This window comes from Alexandromys fortis, unplaced genomic scaffold (assembly GCF_014885135.2).
Source record: "Alexandromys fortis isolate MF-2015 unplaced genomic scaffold, M_Fortis_MF-2015_v1.1 scaffold_13, whole genome shotgun sequence".
Taxonomy (NCBI): domain Eukaryota; kingdom Metazoa; phylum Chordata; class Mammalia; order Rodentia; family Cricetidae; genus Alexandromys; species Alexandromys fortis.
The window spans coordinates 11,088,884-11,101,686 of record NW_026067908.1 but is presented as its reverse complement, the minus strand read 5'-3'; the positions used below and the strand labels follow the sequence as shown (position 1 = coordinate 11,101,686).

Genomic DNA, 12,803 nt, shown 5'->3' with positions numbered 1-12,803 from the left:
TGTCCTCTGGCCTCCACATGCCTTCGGTAGCGTTCAAACACATACACACACAATGAAATAGATATGTTTAATTTTTCTTAAAAAAAAATTCTCATGCTTTTTTTTTTTTAAGACAGGGTCTCTGTGTAGCTTAGGCCAGACTAATATTTCTGATTTGTCCTGCCTCAGCCTCCCAAATGCTGGGATGACAGGCATGAACTACTACGTCTGGCTGTTCCTCATGTTTTAAGCAGTTCTTCCGGTTATACAAAATTGCCCTGAGGTCAGCGGACTCTGGATCCTGCTATCTTGCTTCTGTAGAACTTAGCTCTATTCCACCCATCTCAGGAAACGCTCACAAATCCAACCCTTCCTGTGGCTACCTCTTTACACTATTATTATATCGGAGTATAAAAGTAGAGTATAAATTTTACACTGGGGCCTGATGGCTTTCCTGCTGCGTCCCTGACAATGTACCCAGCCTTCCCTGTCTGGCGTTCTCACTGGCAAAAAGGTCCATTTCAGCTCTATGGCAGGCAGGTCAGTTATAGGGTTCAAACAGCATCACATTAAAGAGAGAGAATAAAGGCTCGGTAACCTACATAAAGTGTATGGATCCGTGGCTCTCTTGTCCTTATTCCTCCCGGTAGGAACTCCAGGGAACCGTTTTCACTGTACCTCACAAGGTTCCTAACACAGGAGGCACTAACTTCCTCCACTGTTTTCAGAGTTGTTTTCCAACGAGCTAAATTTACGGGGCCATTTCTCTGCTGAAAAGTCTCTGCCTTCCTGTTCCCTTTGGACTTGGCACTGATGCCACCCCGAAAACAGAATCATGAACGCTACACCTTGAGGTTCCTGATGCCACTGATGCCTGTGTGCTCTGTCTCGAAACTCAGCACAAAACCACTTGTCTGTCAAGAGCCGACTTCTCAGGGTGTTTTCAAGTCAGAATCAAGCCATAGCCCAAGTTATGAAGCACTTTATTAACAGCATTAACCAAGCAGAGCTCAAAATTCCTGTGATGTAATTATTCTAGAGAAAGATCCTCTTCTGAATAACACTCAAACCCAGTGCCCTGTGCTATGTCTGGTACATTGAGGACACCTGTTATATACTGTGGCATAGTCTAATGTAATGCTCTTATAATTAACACACTTTAACTTTTCCCCCTTTCTCTTTTCTGATCTCTTTCCTTTTTCCTGGCAGTCACATTTGTACCACAATGGCCTCAAATGCATGATGTAGCCAAGAAAAAAATCTCAGCCTTTGATTATCCTCCTGAGCTATGTGGTTAAAGGTGTGCACCTCCATACCTAGTTTATGCAGAACTGAGGATCGAAACACAGGGCTTCCGCATGCTAAACAAGTCCTCCACCGACTAAGTACTTCCCCAGCCCTACTTAACTTATTTTAATCCTATTATCATAATGTATAATTACAGTGTTTGAATACAAGAGGCTGTTTTTATTAGGAGTAGTAAGGCTTATTACACCTCTGCAAGAATTGCAGCGCAACCATCCATGTATTTTTTAAAAGGGCTAAGGTGAACGCATGGTTCATATTTTAAGAACAAGGTAATTATGTAGATCATGATAATGGCCCATGGATATTGGTAAGTCCATTGCAGCTTGTAATTACACCCCATGGTGAGTTGAGATTAGAGTGTTCCTTGTTTTTTTTCTATAGAAGCTACAATTTAGAGTCGGCTTAAAAACCTGCAATGAAAGGACCTCTTCGGAATCATAAAGACTAGAATTCGCAAATCCTTGTAGCTTTCATCTCTCTTTCTCTCTCTCTCTCTCTCTCTCTCTCTCTCTCTCTCTCTCTCTCTCTCTTTTATGTGGCAAGGACAATCAATTCAATTTTTAAAAGTTTAATCAGGGCACTGTTATTTTTTTTTCCAAATTCTCTAAAAACAGTAGAGGAAAAGTAACAAGAAAGGATTGATGATCTGAAACCTGGACAACTGTTATCACAGTTGTGTGTGTGTGTGTGTGTGTGTGTGTGTGTGTGTGTGTGTCAGAGAGCAGAGAGACCTGATTCATTCACCAGACTTGACTTCAAACTTTTCACTAAGAATAATTTGCTGTAGGGTTTGAACCTGCCGTTGGGAAAAGGCTTCAAGCATATGTGGTGCCATTGAAGTTGGGTCAGCTCCCTGCTTCCTAGGGCTGTCCCTGAAGGTCTGCTTGCATACTTATTAATTACAATTAATTATAATCATTACATAATTCTCTCCTAGTGAGACCTGGTCCTTATCTATCAGGACATTTATTGTATTTTTTTTCTGTATTCCAAATGCATTTATATATCTATTGTCTGGAACATAACCGGCCTTTAACAGATGTTTGTCAAGGAGACGGTATTCATTTGGATAAATATATGTTCTGAACCTTAATGAAGGAGTCTGGATACAGCGCTCACTGAGGCTATTCCTGGTTCTTGCCCACTTTGAAGAATATCCCTTTCAAAGTCCCTTGGTTCTAGGAAACCAGCCTCCATTTAAGTTAAAGATGCATGAAATTTAAATCAAAGGAATAAAGTTTAAAATAAAAGTGAGATGGTTTTGACATCGGAACACTGTGGGTGTGAGCTGAGAGAGAAGCACTTTCTTGCAGGGCTCGTGATGGGAGAAATTGAAGAAAACACTTCTGAGTTACAATTCCATGTCTTTAAACTATGCTTGCTCCTAGGCCAGGAGTCACTTCTATCCTTCGGTCTCTGGAAAGGCAAAGGTCTTCGAATATAGACACAAGGATATTAAAGCAGTGCAGATTGCAGTAGATTAAAAAGTCTACTATATCAAAATCAGTGAAGTACATGTAGTCATATCATAGAGCAATATACAGACCCAAATGACAATAATTTTTAAAATATTGGGAAAGAAAAGATTTCATAGGATAGACTGGTTGGTGTTGCCAACCAACTTGGCAGGACCTGAGATACCTAGAAGACAAGCTTCCAAGCATACTTACGAGGGATTATGTAAATTAGGTTAGCCTGTAGGCATATGTGCTGGTTGGACACTGTTCTATTGCTGTGAAGAGACATCATGACCATGGCGACTCTTGTAAAGGAAAACATGTAATTGGGCTGGCTTACAGTTCAGAGTTTTAGTACATTATCTTCATGGTGGGAAGCATGGTGCCATGACACGGTACTGGAGTTGTCGCTAAGAGTTCTACATCTGGATCTACAGGCAGCAGGAAGAGAGAAAGACACCGGCCTTGCTTGAGCACCTAATCCTCCAAGGCCACCCACAGTGATACTTCCTCTAACAAGACCAGATCTTCTCTAACAAGGTCATACCTCAAAAGCATGCCATTCCCTATGAGCCTATGGGGGGGGCCATTTTCATTCAAACTACCACAACATACCTGTGGGGTTTATCCTGATTCTGTAAAGGAAGGTGGGTAAACTATGTCTTAATTTGCTTTCTGTTGTTGTGATAAGCATCTCGACCAAAGAGTCTTTGGAGGAAAAAAGGGCTTATTTCATCTCATAGCTTACAGTCTATCCTGACAGGAAGTCAGGGCAGGAGCCTGGAGGCAGGAACTAAGTAGAACCACAGAGGAACACTACTTACTGACTTGCACCCCATGGCTTGCTCAGCTCACCTGCCCAAGGCTGGTACTACCAACAGTGTGTTGTGCCTTTCCACATCAATCACTCATCAAAAAGAGTTCCCACTGACTTGCCTACAGCCCAGTCTGATGGAGGCAATTCCTCAGTTGAGGTTCCCTCATTCCAGATGACTCTAGCTTGTGTCAAGTTGACAAAATTACTAAAAATTAGTAACCAGCCCACCCTTCTGACATGGGGTGTCCTTCTATATATGTGTTGCTTTTATTGGTTAATGAATAAAGCTATTTTGGCCGATGGCTTAGAAGAGTAAAGCCAGGCAGGAAATCTGAACAGAAATAGAGAGAGAGAATAGGTGATGTCAGGGAGATGCCATGTAGCTGTTGAAGGAGAAAGATGCCAGAACACTACCAGTAAGCCGCAGCCTCGTGGGGACACATAGATGAATAGAAATGGATTAGTTTAAGATGTAAGAGTTAGCTAGGAGTCATCTAAACCATTGACTAAACAATGTTGTAATTAATATAGTTTCTGCATGATTATTTGGGTCTGGGCAGTCAGGAAATGAAAGCTTTGTCTCCGTTTACATAATGGCGCCCAAACATTTGGCAAGAATTTCCACATAAAGCCTGAGAAAGCATTTTTTTTTTTTTAAAAAAAAAGGATTCTAGACAAACAAGAACAGAGTCAAGCGCAGCTTCTTGGTGACCATCTTTACTCTAGTAGGCTCTGTGTGCTGGCGGCAAGCAGAGGCTCAGCTCCTTTAAGAGAGGCTTCCTGACTCAAAGTTAACAGCAAAAACCTTGCAACTCTTTTTAAGGGGATCTGACACCAAACACTTAAATGGTGTTTATGAGCAGTTAGTGACATGCTTCTTGGTGGTGACATGGACCTAGAAACTCCACAGAATTGTGACAAAAAACGCGACTTCAGTCAGTACCTCCGCCATGAAGCTAGGCTCTCAGGAAGCCAAGGAGTGGGGAGGAACTATCTTCCAAAGCTGCAGCTTTAATCCTAGCCATATCACTTAGCAGATTAAAGATGTATGTGATCGAGAAAGACAGAGATATACAGTAAAGACAGATTCAAATTAAATTCCAAACAGTTTACAGTATGTTTAAAAATATACATAGGCTTGGGAGAGAAAAGAAAAAGGATAGAGAAAGTCCTTAAGAAAAGAAATAGAGTAGTCAAGTGTGGTGGCACACACTTTCAATCTCAGCACTTGGTAGGGAGGCAGCTGAATCTCTATGAGTTCAAGGCCAACCTGGTCTGCAAAGTAAGTTCAAGGAAAGTCAAAGATATACAGAAAAACCCTGTCTAAAAAAATTCAAAGATTTAAAAAAAAAGAAATAGAGTAAAAAAAAAAACAGCCACATAAAGATGGAAAATAACAGACAATCTGGATATAGTATGTTATTGTATTGTCTTTGAATTGTTTGAATTTTGAGGAAGGAGCAACAGCTGCTAAAAGACATTTGATTATAAATGCTGCTGGATTAAATCAACCTATATATTTTAAAAATATCTTGACTTCAAAATATAAGTCAAAAGATATGTTCTTCTTTTGTTTCCATAGGAAATGAGATGCTGTGGATTCATTCTGGGTTAAGAAAACAAGGTTTGATCAAAGAAGACCCCCATGAAAAATCTTTGATAGGAGTGGATGGTCCAGATTATACAACATTTTAGAGCCACTCTTTTGCAGTTTCTTCTGAGTTCTACATCCAGAACAGCCTAAAGACTGCTGCCTGAGATGATCCAGTCTCACAGAATACTCCAGTGAGGACTTGACCATAATCCTAAATTTTCTTTGGTTCACCATAAGATTATCAGTGCCCCCAGTCAGCAGGAAGTAGCCTAGAAAACTATGCCCACATTCCCAAAGATGGATTATGGATGTTTGTCTTTGTTTAGCATGTTGGTGGCAAGTTGTTATGGCTAATGGTCAGAAAAAAAAAGTTAAACAAAGGAGATTAGATTTAGGGTTTTTGTTTTGGAAAGAAAAAAGGGGAAATGCTGTGGGATCATGTTCTTGTACACTGTAAAGATTTGTCACTCATACTGGTTTAACAAAATGCTGATTGGCCAGTAGTCAGGCAGGAAGTATAGGCCTGGCAACCAGACTAAGAGAATTCTGGGAAGAGGAAAGACAGAGATGCAGTCACCAGCCAGATGCAGAAGAAGCAAGATGAGAATACCTTACTGAGAAAAGGTACCAAGCCACATGGTTAACCAAAGACAAGAATTATGGGTTGATCTAAGTTGTAAGAGTAGTTAGTAATAAACCCGAGCTAGTGGGCCAAACATTTTATAATTAATATAAACCTCTGTGTGTTACTTTGGGACTGAACAGCTGCGGGATGAGGCAGAACAGAAACTTCTGTCTACACCCTTCTCCTGTGGGCATAGCTACTCCGTGACTGGGATCCTGGAGTGTGTAAGTGAGAAAGCAGCATGCAATCACTGCTTTCTGCTCCTGATTGTGGATGCAGTGTGATCGGCTGCTCCAAGCTTCTACCACACTGACTACTCTGCTAGGGTGGACCCTGTCCTTGAACCATGGACTGAAACAAGCCTCTTCTCCCATAAATTGCTGTTGTCAGAGTATTTTATAGTTACAGCAACAGGAAAAGAAGCAAAGTGAAGTGTTTATAAGGTGAGCTTCACATCATTAACCAGTTAAAAGCGAACTGAGGCAATACTGAGTTACATTCACAGAACTGGCCTTTTCTCTCTAGCCCCAAAACATTGCTTCAAAGGGATGTGTGAGCCTGTGGTGTTGTGGGAATTCATTCTGCGGATAGTTCCGGGATACCGGTCTTAGGGTGTGACTTCTATGTGCAGATGTGATCTCTCCTGAGGAAGAGGAGGGGGTCTCTCTCACCCCTATTTGGCATGTCGGCGCAGAAGCAAGCCTTGTGGTTGTTCACATCTCCCCTGAGCAGAACGGCGGAATCTGGCAGCTGGACCCATGGCCTTTTCCACTTTGTCTTGTATTCGTGTATTTCCCATTGAATCCCCTGTAATAATACATTTGAGAATTCTCGCATTACCGTGGGGCAGTACTGTTCAGTGACATGCTCTTCTCAGCTCCCGTCTACCCCACTCTGGGTTTTGCTCTCTGGATTTCCCTGTTGCTCCTATGAATGGAATCATGCAGTATGTAGCCATTGCCTCTAGTTTTTCTCACTTAGTGACTTGGAGGTTCACCTACTTTTTGGCAGTAGTTGTCTTCCTTTGATGGCGGGGAACTATTCCTCTGTATGTTCAGACTGCAATAGGCTATCGGTTCTTCACTCTGGGTCTATGGGAATAGGGCTGCGTAAATACTGGGGTACTGCCCTGAATAATTTTAATGATAATAAGTATTTGAGAACAGTTTGAGGACTAGTAACCATAATCTGGGAGTAGAGTGATTACAGATGACATATTATTTAGAACATTGAGCCTAATCAGACTAGATTCCATTTCTTCATGTGTTATGTGAAAAAAAGTAAACCTTGCCTATTTGGACCTGTTGTTTGTCTTTTGAGACAGAGTTTCTCTGTGTAACAGTCCTAGCTGTCCTGGAACTCGTTCTTGTAGACCAGGTTGGCCTCGATCTCACAGAGATCCACCTGCCTCTGCCTCCTGAGTGCTGGGATTAAAGGTGTGCGCCACTACCTCCCGGCCGCCTATTTGTATTTTTAAGTGAAATACTGTAACATACTTAGACATATGTGGGTGGCCCATGGTAAGTACTAAATCCATGATCTTGTGTGTGTGTGTGTGTGTGTATAAGCCAGAAAAGTACATCAGATCCAGGAGCTGGAGTGACAGGTGGTTGTGAGTCACCTGACTTGAGTACTGGGAGCCGTACTGTAGGCCTCTGCAAGAGCTATAAGTTCCTATAAGGCCTGAATCATCTCTCCAGACCCTTAATGAGAGCAAAACCCCTTATTCATGTACGTTGGTTATGTTTAAAGCATTTCCCTTTAATGCATTGCAGGCTGGTGTTATGAAGGCTATTTTTGAGTGCATTTTCTTGGGGCACCCTTCAGGTCCATGCTCCCGTTTACTAATGGTCATTCCAGCTGGAGCCAGTCAAAGGCTATTGGATTGGTAGATCTCCCTGACTAGGTATATCTCTACACATCTCCTTCCAAGTTTCATATAACCAAGGGGCTTGCTCTCCTGATCTCTGCCATAACTCTCCCAGTCTTTGCTTCTGCTTCAATATGTGTTCCAAACACATATTGAACAGGTTGTCCATCGTAGGGGGCATATGGACCAATGAAAGACAATTAGGAAATTTATGCTCAGATCTTACCAAATATACCACATCTTTCCCCAGAATCTTTTCTTCTTAGATAAACCTCTTTTTTTTTTTTTTTTTTTTTTTTTTTGCTTTTTTGTTCGTTGATGTCTTAAACTTTGCCAAATAACACACATCTTGATATATTAGAATTGAGGCCCGGAGTTAGTTCTCCAGGTTGCATAGTGGTGCCCAGGGCCCCCCGAATTTGGAGCGCGAGACCAAACACGGGGAGCCAGGGCAGAGTCCGTTAGGGGTTCGAGTCCCGCCACCACATTCTAGCTCAAGCAGGTGTCATGGGGTAGGGGCGGAGCATCGGGGGCGTGTCTGGAATGGGCGTGTCTCCGGGCTCCGCCCCCCCCTCCCCGCGTCGGCGGCAGCGGCGCCTCCCCCGCCCGCGCGCCCTTGCTCCGCGTCCGGCCCGCCTCGCCCCCGCGCGGCCTCTCCGCTTTCTCTCCCGCTTCGCTCCGGCCTCGCCGAGTCTGCAGCGGGGCGCCGGGAAGATGGCGGCGCGGGGAGGCAGCGCGGGGGGCGCGGGCCTGGGATCCGGACCCTCTGCTGGGACGGCGGGGGAGGCCGCGGAGCCCGCGCTGCGCCCGGGAGAGGTGGCCGCGCTGCACCCCCAGGAGGTGGCCGCGCGGCTGCAGCGGATGCGGAGGGAGCTGAGCAACCGGCGGAAAATCCTGGTGAAAAACCTGCCCCAGGACAGCAGCTCCCAGGTACGGGTACGGGCTGGGGCCGGGGTTGGGTCACTGCAACCCGGAGGAGTCCACGCTGGTCCCGGTGCCGGAGAGAAGCAGGAGAGGAGGAAGGTATGTGCACCCAACCCAGGACCTTTTGCCTCGACAAAACCCTTCTGCAGCCTGTGAGGGAAACTGAGGCTGGGAAAGGCGGAGCCACTCGTGCACGGACAGGGGAATCCGGGGCGGGTGCCGCCACGTCTGGCCGGGACTTTGTGTTCCCTCCAGCCCACCGCGGCTGTTGTAGGTGAAGGCGCGTGGAGGAGAGCGGGGGAGTTCAGATTTAGGGGTCTGGCTTCCGGAGGCTCTCTCGAGAAGGAAGGGGTCCCTCGTAGGGTGTTGGGGACTTGAATTGCCACGGGGGCGGGGTCACGGGAAAGCTGGGAGAGTTCTGCTGCTGGAGCACTTGACCAAGTTTGTATGAAGCAACTTTGCTCCGCTTGCTAAGGCCGCAGAGAAACGGAGGTTGATACAGCGCCGGGAGAGTCTTGCAGCCTTCTGCCAAACCAAGTATGGCAGGATTTGTTCCTCAATGGCTTGCGCGGAGTTTAAAGTTAAGCTGCTTGGTGTCTTTAATCCAGATTAACTGTTGCTTCTTGATTAGAAAGCCTGGACCGTTTTAACTTTTATTTTCTCATTTTGAACGTTAAAGGCTTATTGTAGGAGAGCGGGAGAATTTGGAGGATTTACCTTGGGGTTCATACTCATTCATTTTCATTCATGTTTCACCCCCACACTCCATTTCCTCTCTGTTTTCCCCTCAGTTTCTCTCCTTTCTTTTTTTTGAGACAGCATCTCACGTATCCCAGGCAGGCTTTGAATTCCTGATCCTCTTTCCTCTACCTACCACGTGCTGAGATTTCAGGTGTGCATCACACACTCAGCAGAATAGTGTGTGTGCGTGTGCGCGCGCGTGTGCATGTGTCCCCGTCTCCCAAGGCTTCATGAATGCAAAGAGCACGCTGCCAACTGAGCTATGTCCCCCAGAACGTTATCTTTTTCTCCTTTCTTGTGCACATGTATGCACATGCATTTGTGTTTTTTTTTATCAGAAACACGTAACAATTTACTGTTCTTTAGGTTTCTTACATGTACAGATGTTTGCACATTCCATCTATAGGTATTTGACTATGAAAACTAACTGTGATGAGCTGCCCTGGTAGGTAGGACCACAGAAGGAATGCCATAAATCCCCATAGGGCTGAGTTGTAAGAGGACTGGCTAGTGACAGTTACATGTTCTCTGTGAGTCATGGATTATGACAAAAGCTTACCTCATTACCGTTGGTAGACCTTATGTAGAAACAATAAACACGAGCCCACAGCTTCATAACATAAGTGGGAACACAGTGCCTGCTCTCCTGGCAGGTGGTGTTTTGTGTCGCTACCTGAAGGACCTCTACGATGGGGAGGCAGCCTTTCTGCTCATGAGTAGCGAAGGTCTCCATGGAGCTCAGGGAGAGGGGGCTTGGGAGAGGCAGATGGCATTTCTACCAAACAACTTAGACGAGTATCGACTCTGATGACAATCTAGCAGAAGATGGAGAAGTGTCTGGATTTCCTCTGTAGAATGTCAACTATTTCTGTTCTAACATTTCCCTGCATGAAGTCTAAAAATACTTAATGCAAATTCGAGTCAGTTCTGCCTGTTCCTGCTTCGTTGTTATCTTTTGCATTTGTGTTCCCAAAAGAGGCGGAAAATAAACCCGAGGGTCTCAGGAACTATTTCAGTCCTACCTCGGATCTACGATGACAGAAGGCTTTTGGAGACTTACATCTGTGATTGTTTGAGGGTGTGGGGGGGGGGACATAATTTCTTTCTCTGTTATAAACTTATGACTACTCCTAGTCTCAGGATTTCTGTAAAACTAGCAAGCATAAACTAGCAAAAAAAAAATGGTGTAAGCTAAGATGTCTCAGTGAAGTCATTTAAATTCTTACACCAAGCTCAGTTCATATGCTACTTTTCCCCCCCGGACTGGAGATTCACCTAAAAGTCAAAACAGAGTCTCAGGTCAGTGGTTAAGCAAAGGTTTCCTGACTTGTCCTGGCATCGATCTTTTCTCTAGTACTGTGTATCACAAAATGTTTAGATAGTTCTGATACACAGGTTTGAAATCTAAACAGATCAGTGTTAGATTACGTGTAAAGTATGTTGGAGCATGTTCTTTGTCGCGCCCCCATGTTCACCGCAAGCCCCTTCATCCTGTATATTGGAGCATGTTCTTTGTCCCGCCCCCATGTTCACCGTGAGCCCCCTCATCCTCAGTACTGTATTAGCTTTGTCCATATTCTGTTCATGTTCATAGCTAACAGTGGGCCAGTGTTACATAAGGAAGTAAAATAGGCTTAAGTTTGTTAACTTCAAAAAAAAATAATTGAAAAGAAAGTCCAATAGATAATTTTTGTATTTTTATGAATATGTTCAGTATGATCTTTTTTTTTAAACAATTTTGTTTTCTTTCCTAGTGACTATATTTTTTTTCTTTTCTTTCTCCTCTTCCTCCTCATTCTTCTTTTCTTTCTTTCTTTTGTATTTTTTTGACAGGGTTTCTCTGTCAAAAAAAAAAAATCCATCTGCCTCTGCCTTTCCAGTGCTGGGATTAGAGGCGTGCGCCACCACTGCCTAGCTATATTTTGTTTTCAATTTACTAATCAAAGTTATTATATGTTTTTCATCAGGAAAGACTATCTTATATAACCTGAACTGGAACTGCGTACTTAACTGTTGTACATGATTGTGTTTAATTATTAACCATGTGTTTGAAATTCTCTATTTCTAGATGAGTTTGGGTACCCACTCCTTTATTTTAAAATGCCACATTAAGGGCCGACTCAGTTGACTTCCTAGTACTGTGATTGAAAACCATGACCAAAAGGGTTATTTCAGTTTCTAGTTTATTACTCATCATCAAGGGAAGCCAGGGCAGGAACTCAAGGCGGGATCTGGAGGCAGGAGCTGAACCCGACGCCTTGGGAATGCTGCTTCTTGACTTGTTCTTTGTGTCCTGCTCAGCCTGCTCTCTTGCACATCTCAGGACCACCTAACCAGGAGTGGTACCTCCTGTGGTGGCAAGCCACAGGATTTCTGTAATCCTTTGGAGGTTGTCTCTTAAAATAAAAAATCTCCATTTCTTTACTTTTCATTTTTATTAGTATGTAGTCATTGAACCAAACGCCCACCATCCTTCCCTGCTTGGCCCTTCCACTGGCCCCTTCCTCTTCCCAATCGGCCCCCTTCTTCCATGGCTTGTACAGTCACTAGCTTTTAAATGCACCGTTTGTTGCTGAGAACAGGATGCTGTGGCCTAAGCAGACTCCCTCTTGCTGGTCTAAGCAGCACCGGCTTTCCCTCTGAAGACCCAGCCCTACCTCACTGTAGTGTGGGTGAGCTTCCTTTGTGTTCACCTTACACAAAGTGACAAAGCAGTAGTGCCCTCCCCAGAGCGAGCATCTCATCCGGGTACAACACAGAAGACAGGCTGCTGGGGTGGATCAGGTGTTTCCTCTTAAGCCTGGGACCCACATGGTGGAAGGGAAGCACATGAGCACACACGCAGAATAAATAAATGTAATAAAAATGTAAAAACTAAAGAAGCCATGGCAGTTGTATTTTAGGGAAAGGAATCTTTCTCCTCCCTGGGGCACAAGTTGCAGATTGGATCGGTGGAGGACAGAGTGGATGTCAGGAGAGCCGACTGAAGACCGAGAAGCTGAGCTAGAGAGTCCTCTGAGGCCCTCCCTCAGCTGACCCCCCTCCAGGTGTCTGGATATTCGAGCCCTTGGTCCCCTTTGGTTTTCGCTCCTTACAAATTGGTTCTTCTTAAAAAGGCGTGTGTGTGTGTGTGTGTGTGTGTGTGTGTGTGTGTGTGTGTGTGAGAGAGAGAGAGAGAGAGAGAGAGAGAGAGAGAGAGAGAGAGAGAGGAGCTAGGAGGACAGCTTCGAGAGTCTCCTACTTACTCTGTCTACCTCTTGAGGCAATTTCTCATTGGTTCACCAACTGGGCTAGACCGGTTGACCAGTGAACCCCAAGGAACCCACCTGTGTCCCCTTTGCTGGTGCTGGGATTACAAACACAAGCCACTGCACCGGGCTTCTCTGTGTGCATTCTCGGTATTCAGTCTAGGCTTTGGGCTTGCAAGGCACATGCTTTCCTGACTGAGCTTCCCCCCGCCCCCCCGCCCCCCGCCCCCCCGCCCCCCG

General features: G+C 44.7%; 1 protein-coding gene across 1 annotated transcript in view; it reads left to right on the top strand.

The window, feature by feature from the left end:
- The first annotated feature begins 8,236 nt into the window (after window positions 1-8,236).
- The window catches only part of Raver2 (ribonucleoprotein, PTB binding 2), a 76,036-nt gene continuing 71,469 nt past the window's right edge, over window positions 8,237-12,803 (top strand). The window contains exon 1 of the mRNA XM_050136134.1: window positions 8,237-8,580. Within this exon, the coding sequence (XP_049992091.1) occupies window positions 8,365-8,580 (216 nt within the window). The 5' untranslated portion in view covers window positions 8,237-8,364. The remainder of the gene's footprint in view (window positions 8,581-12,803) is intronic.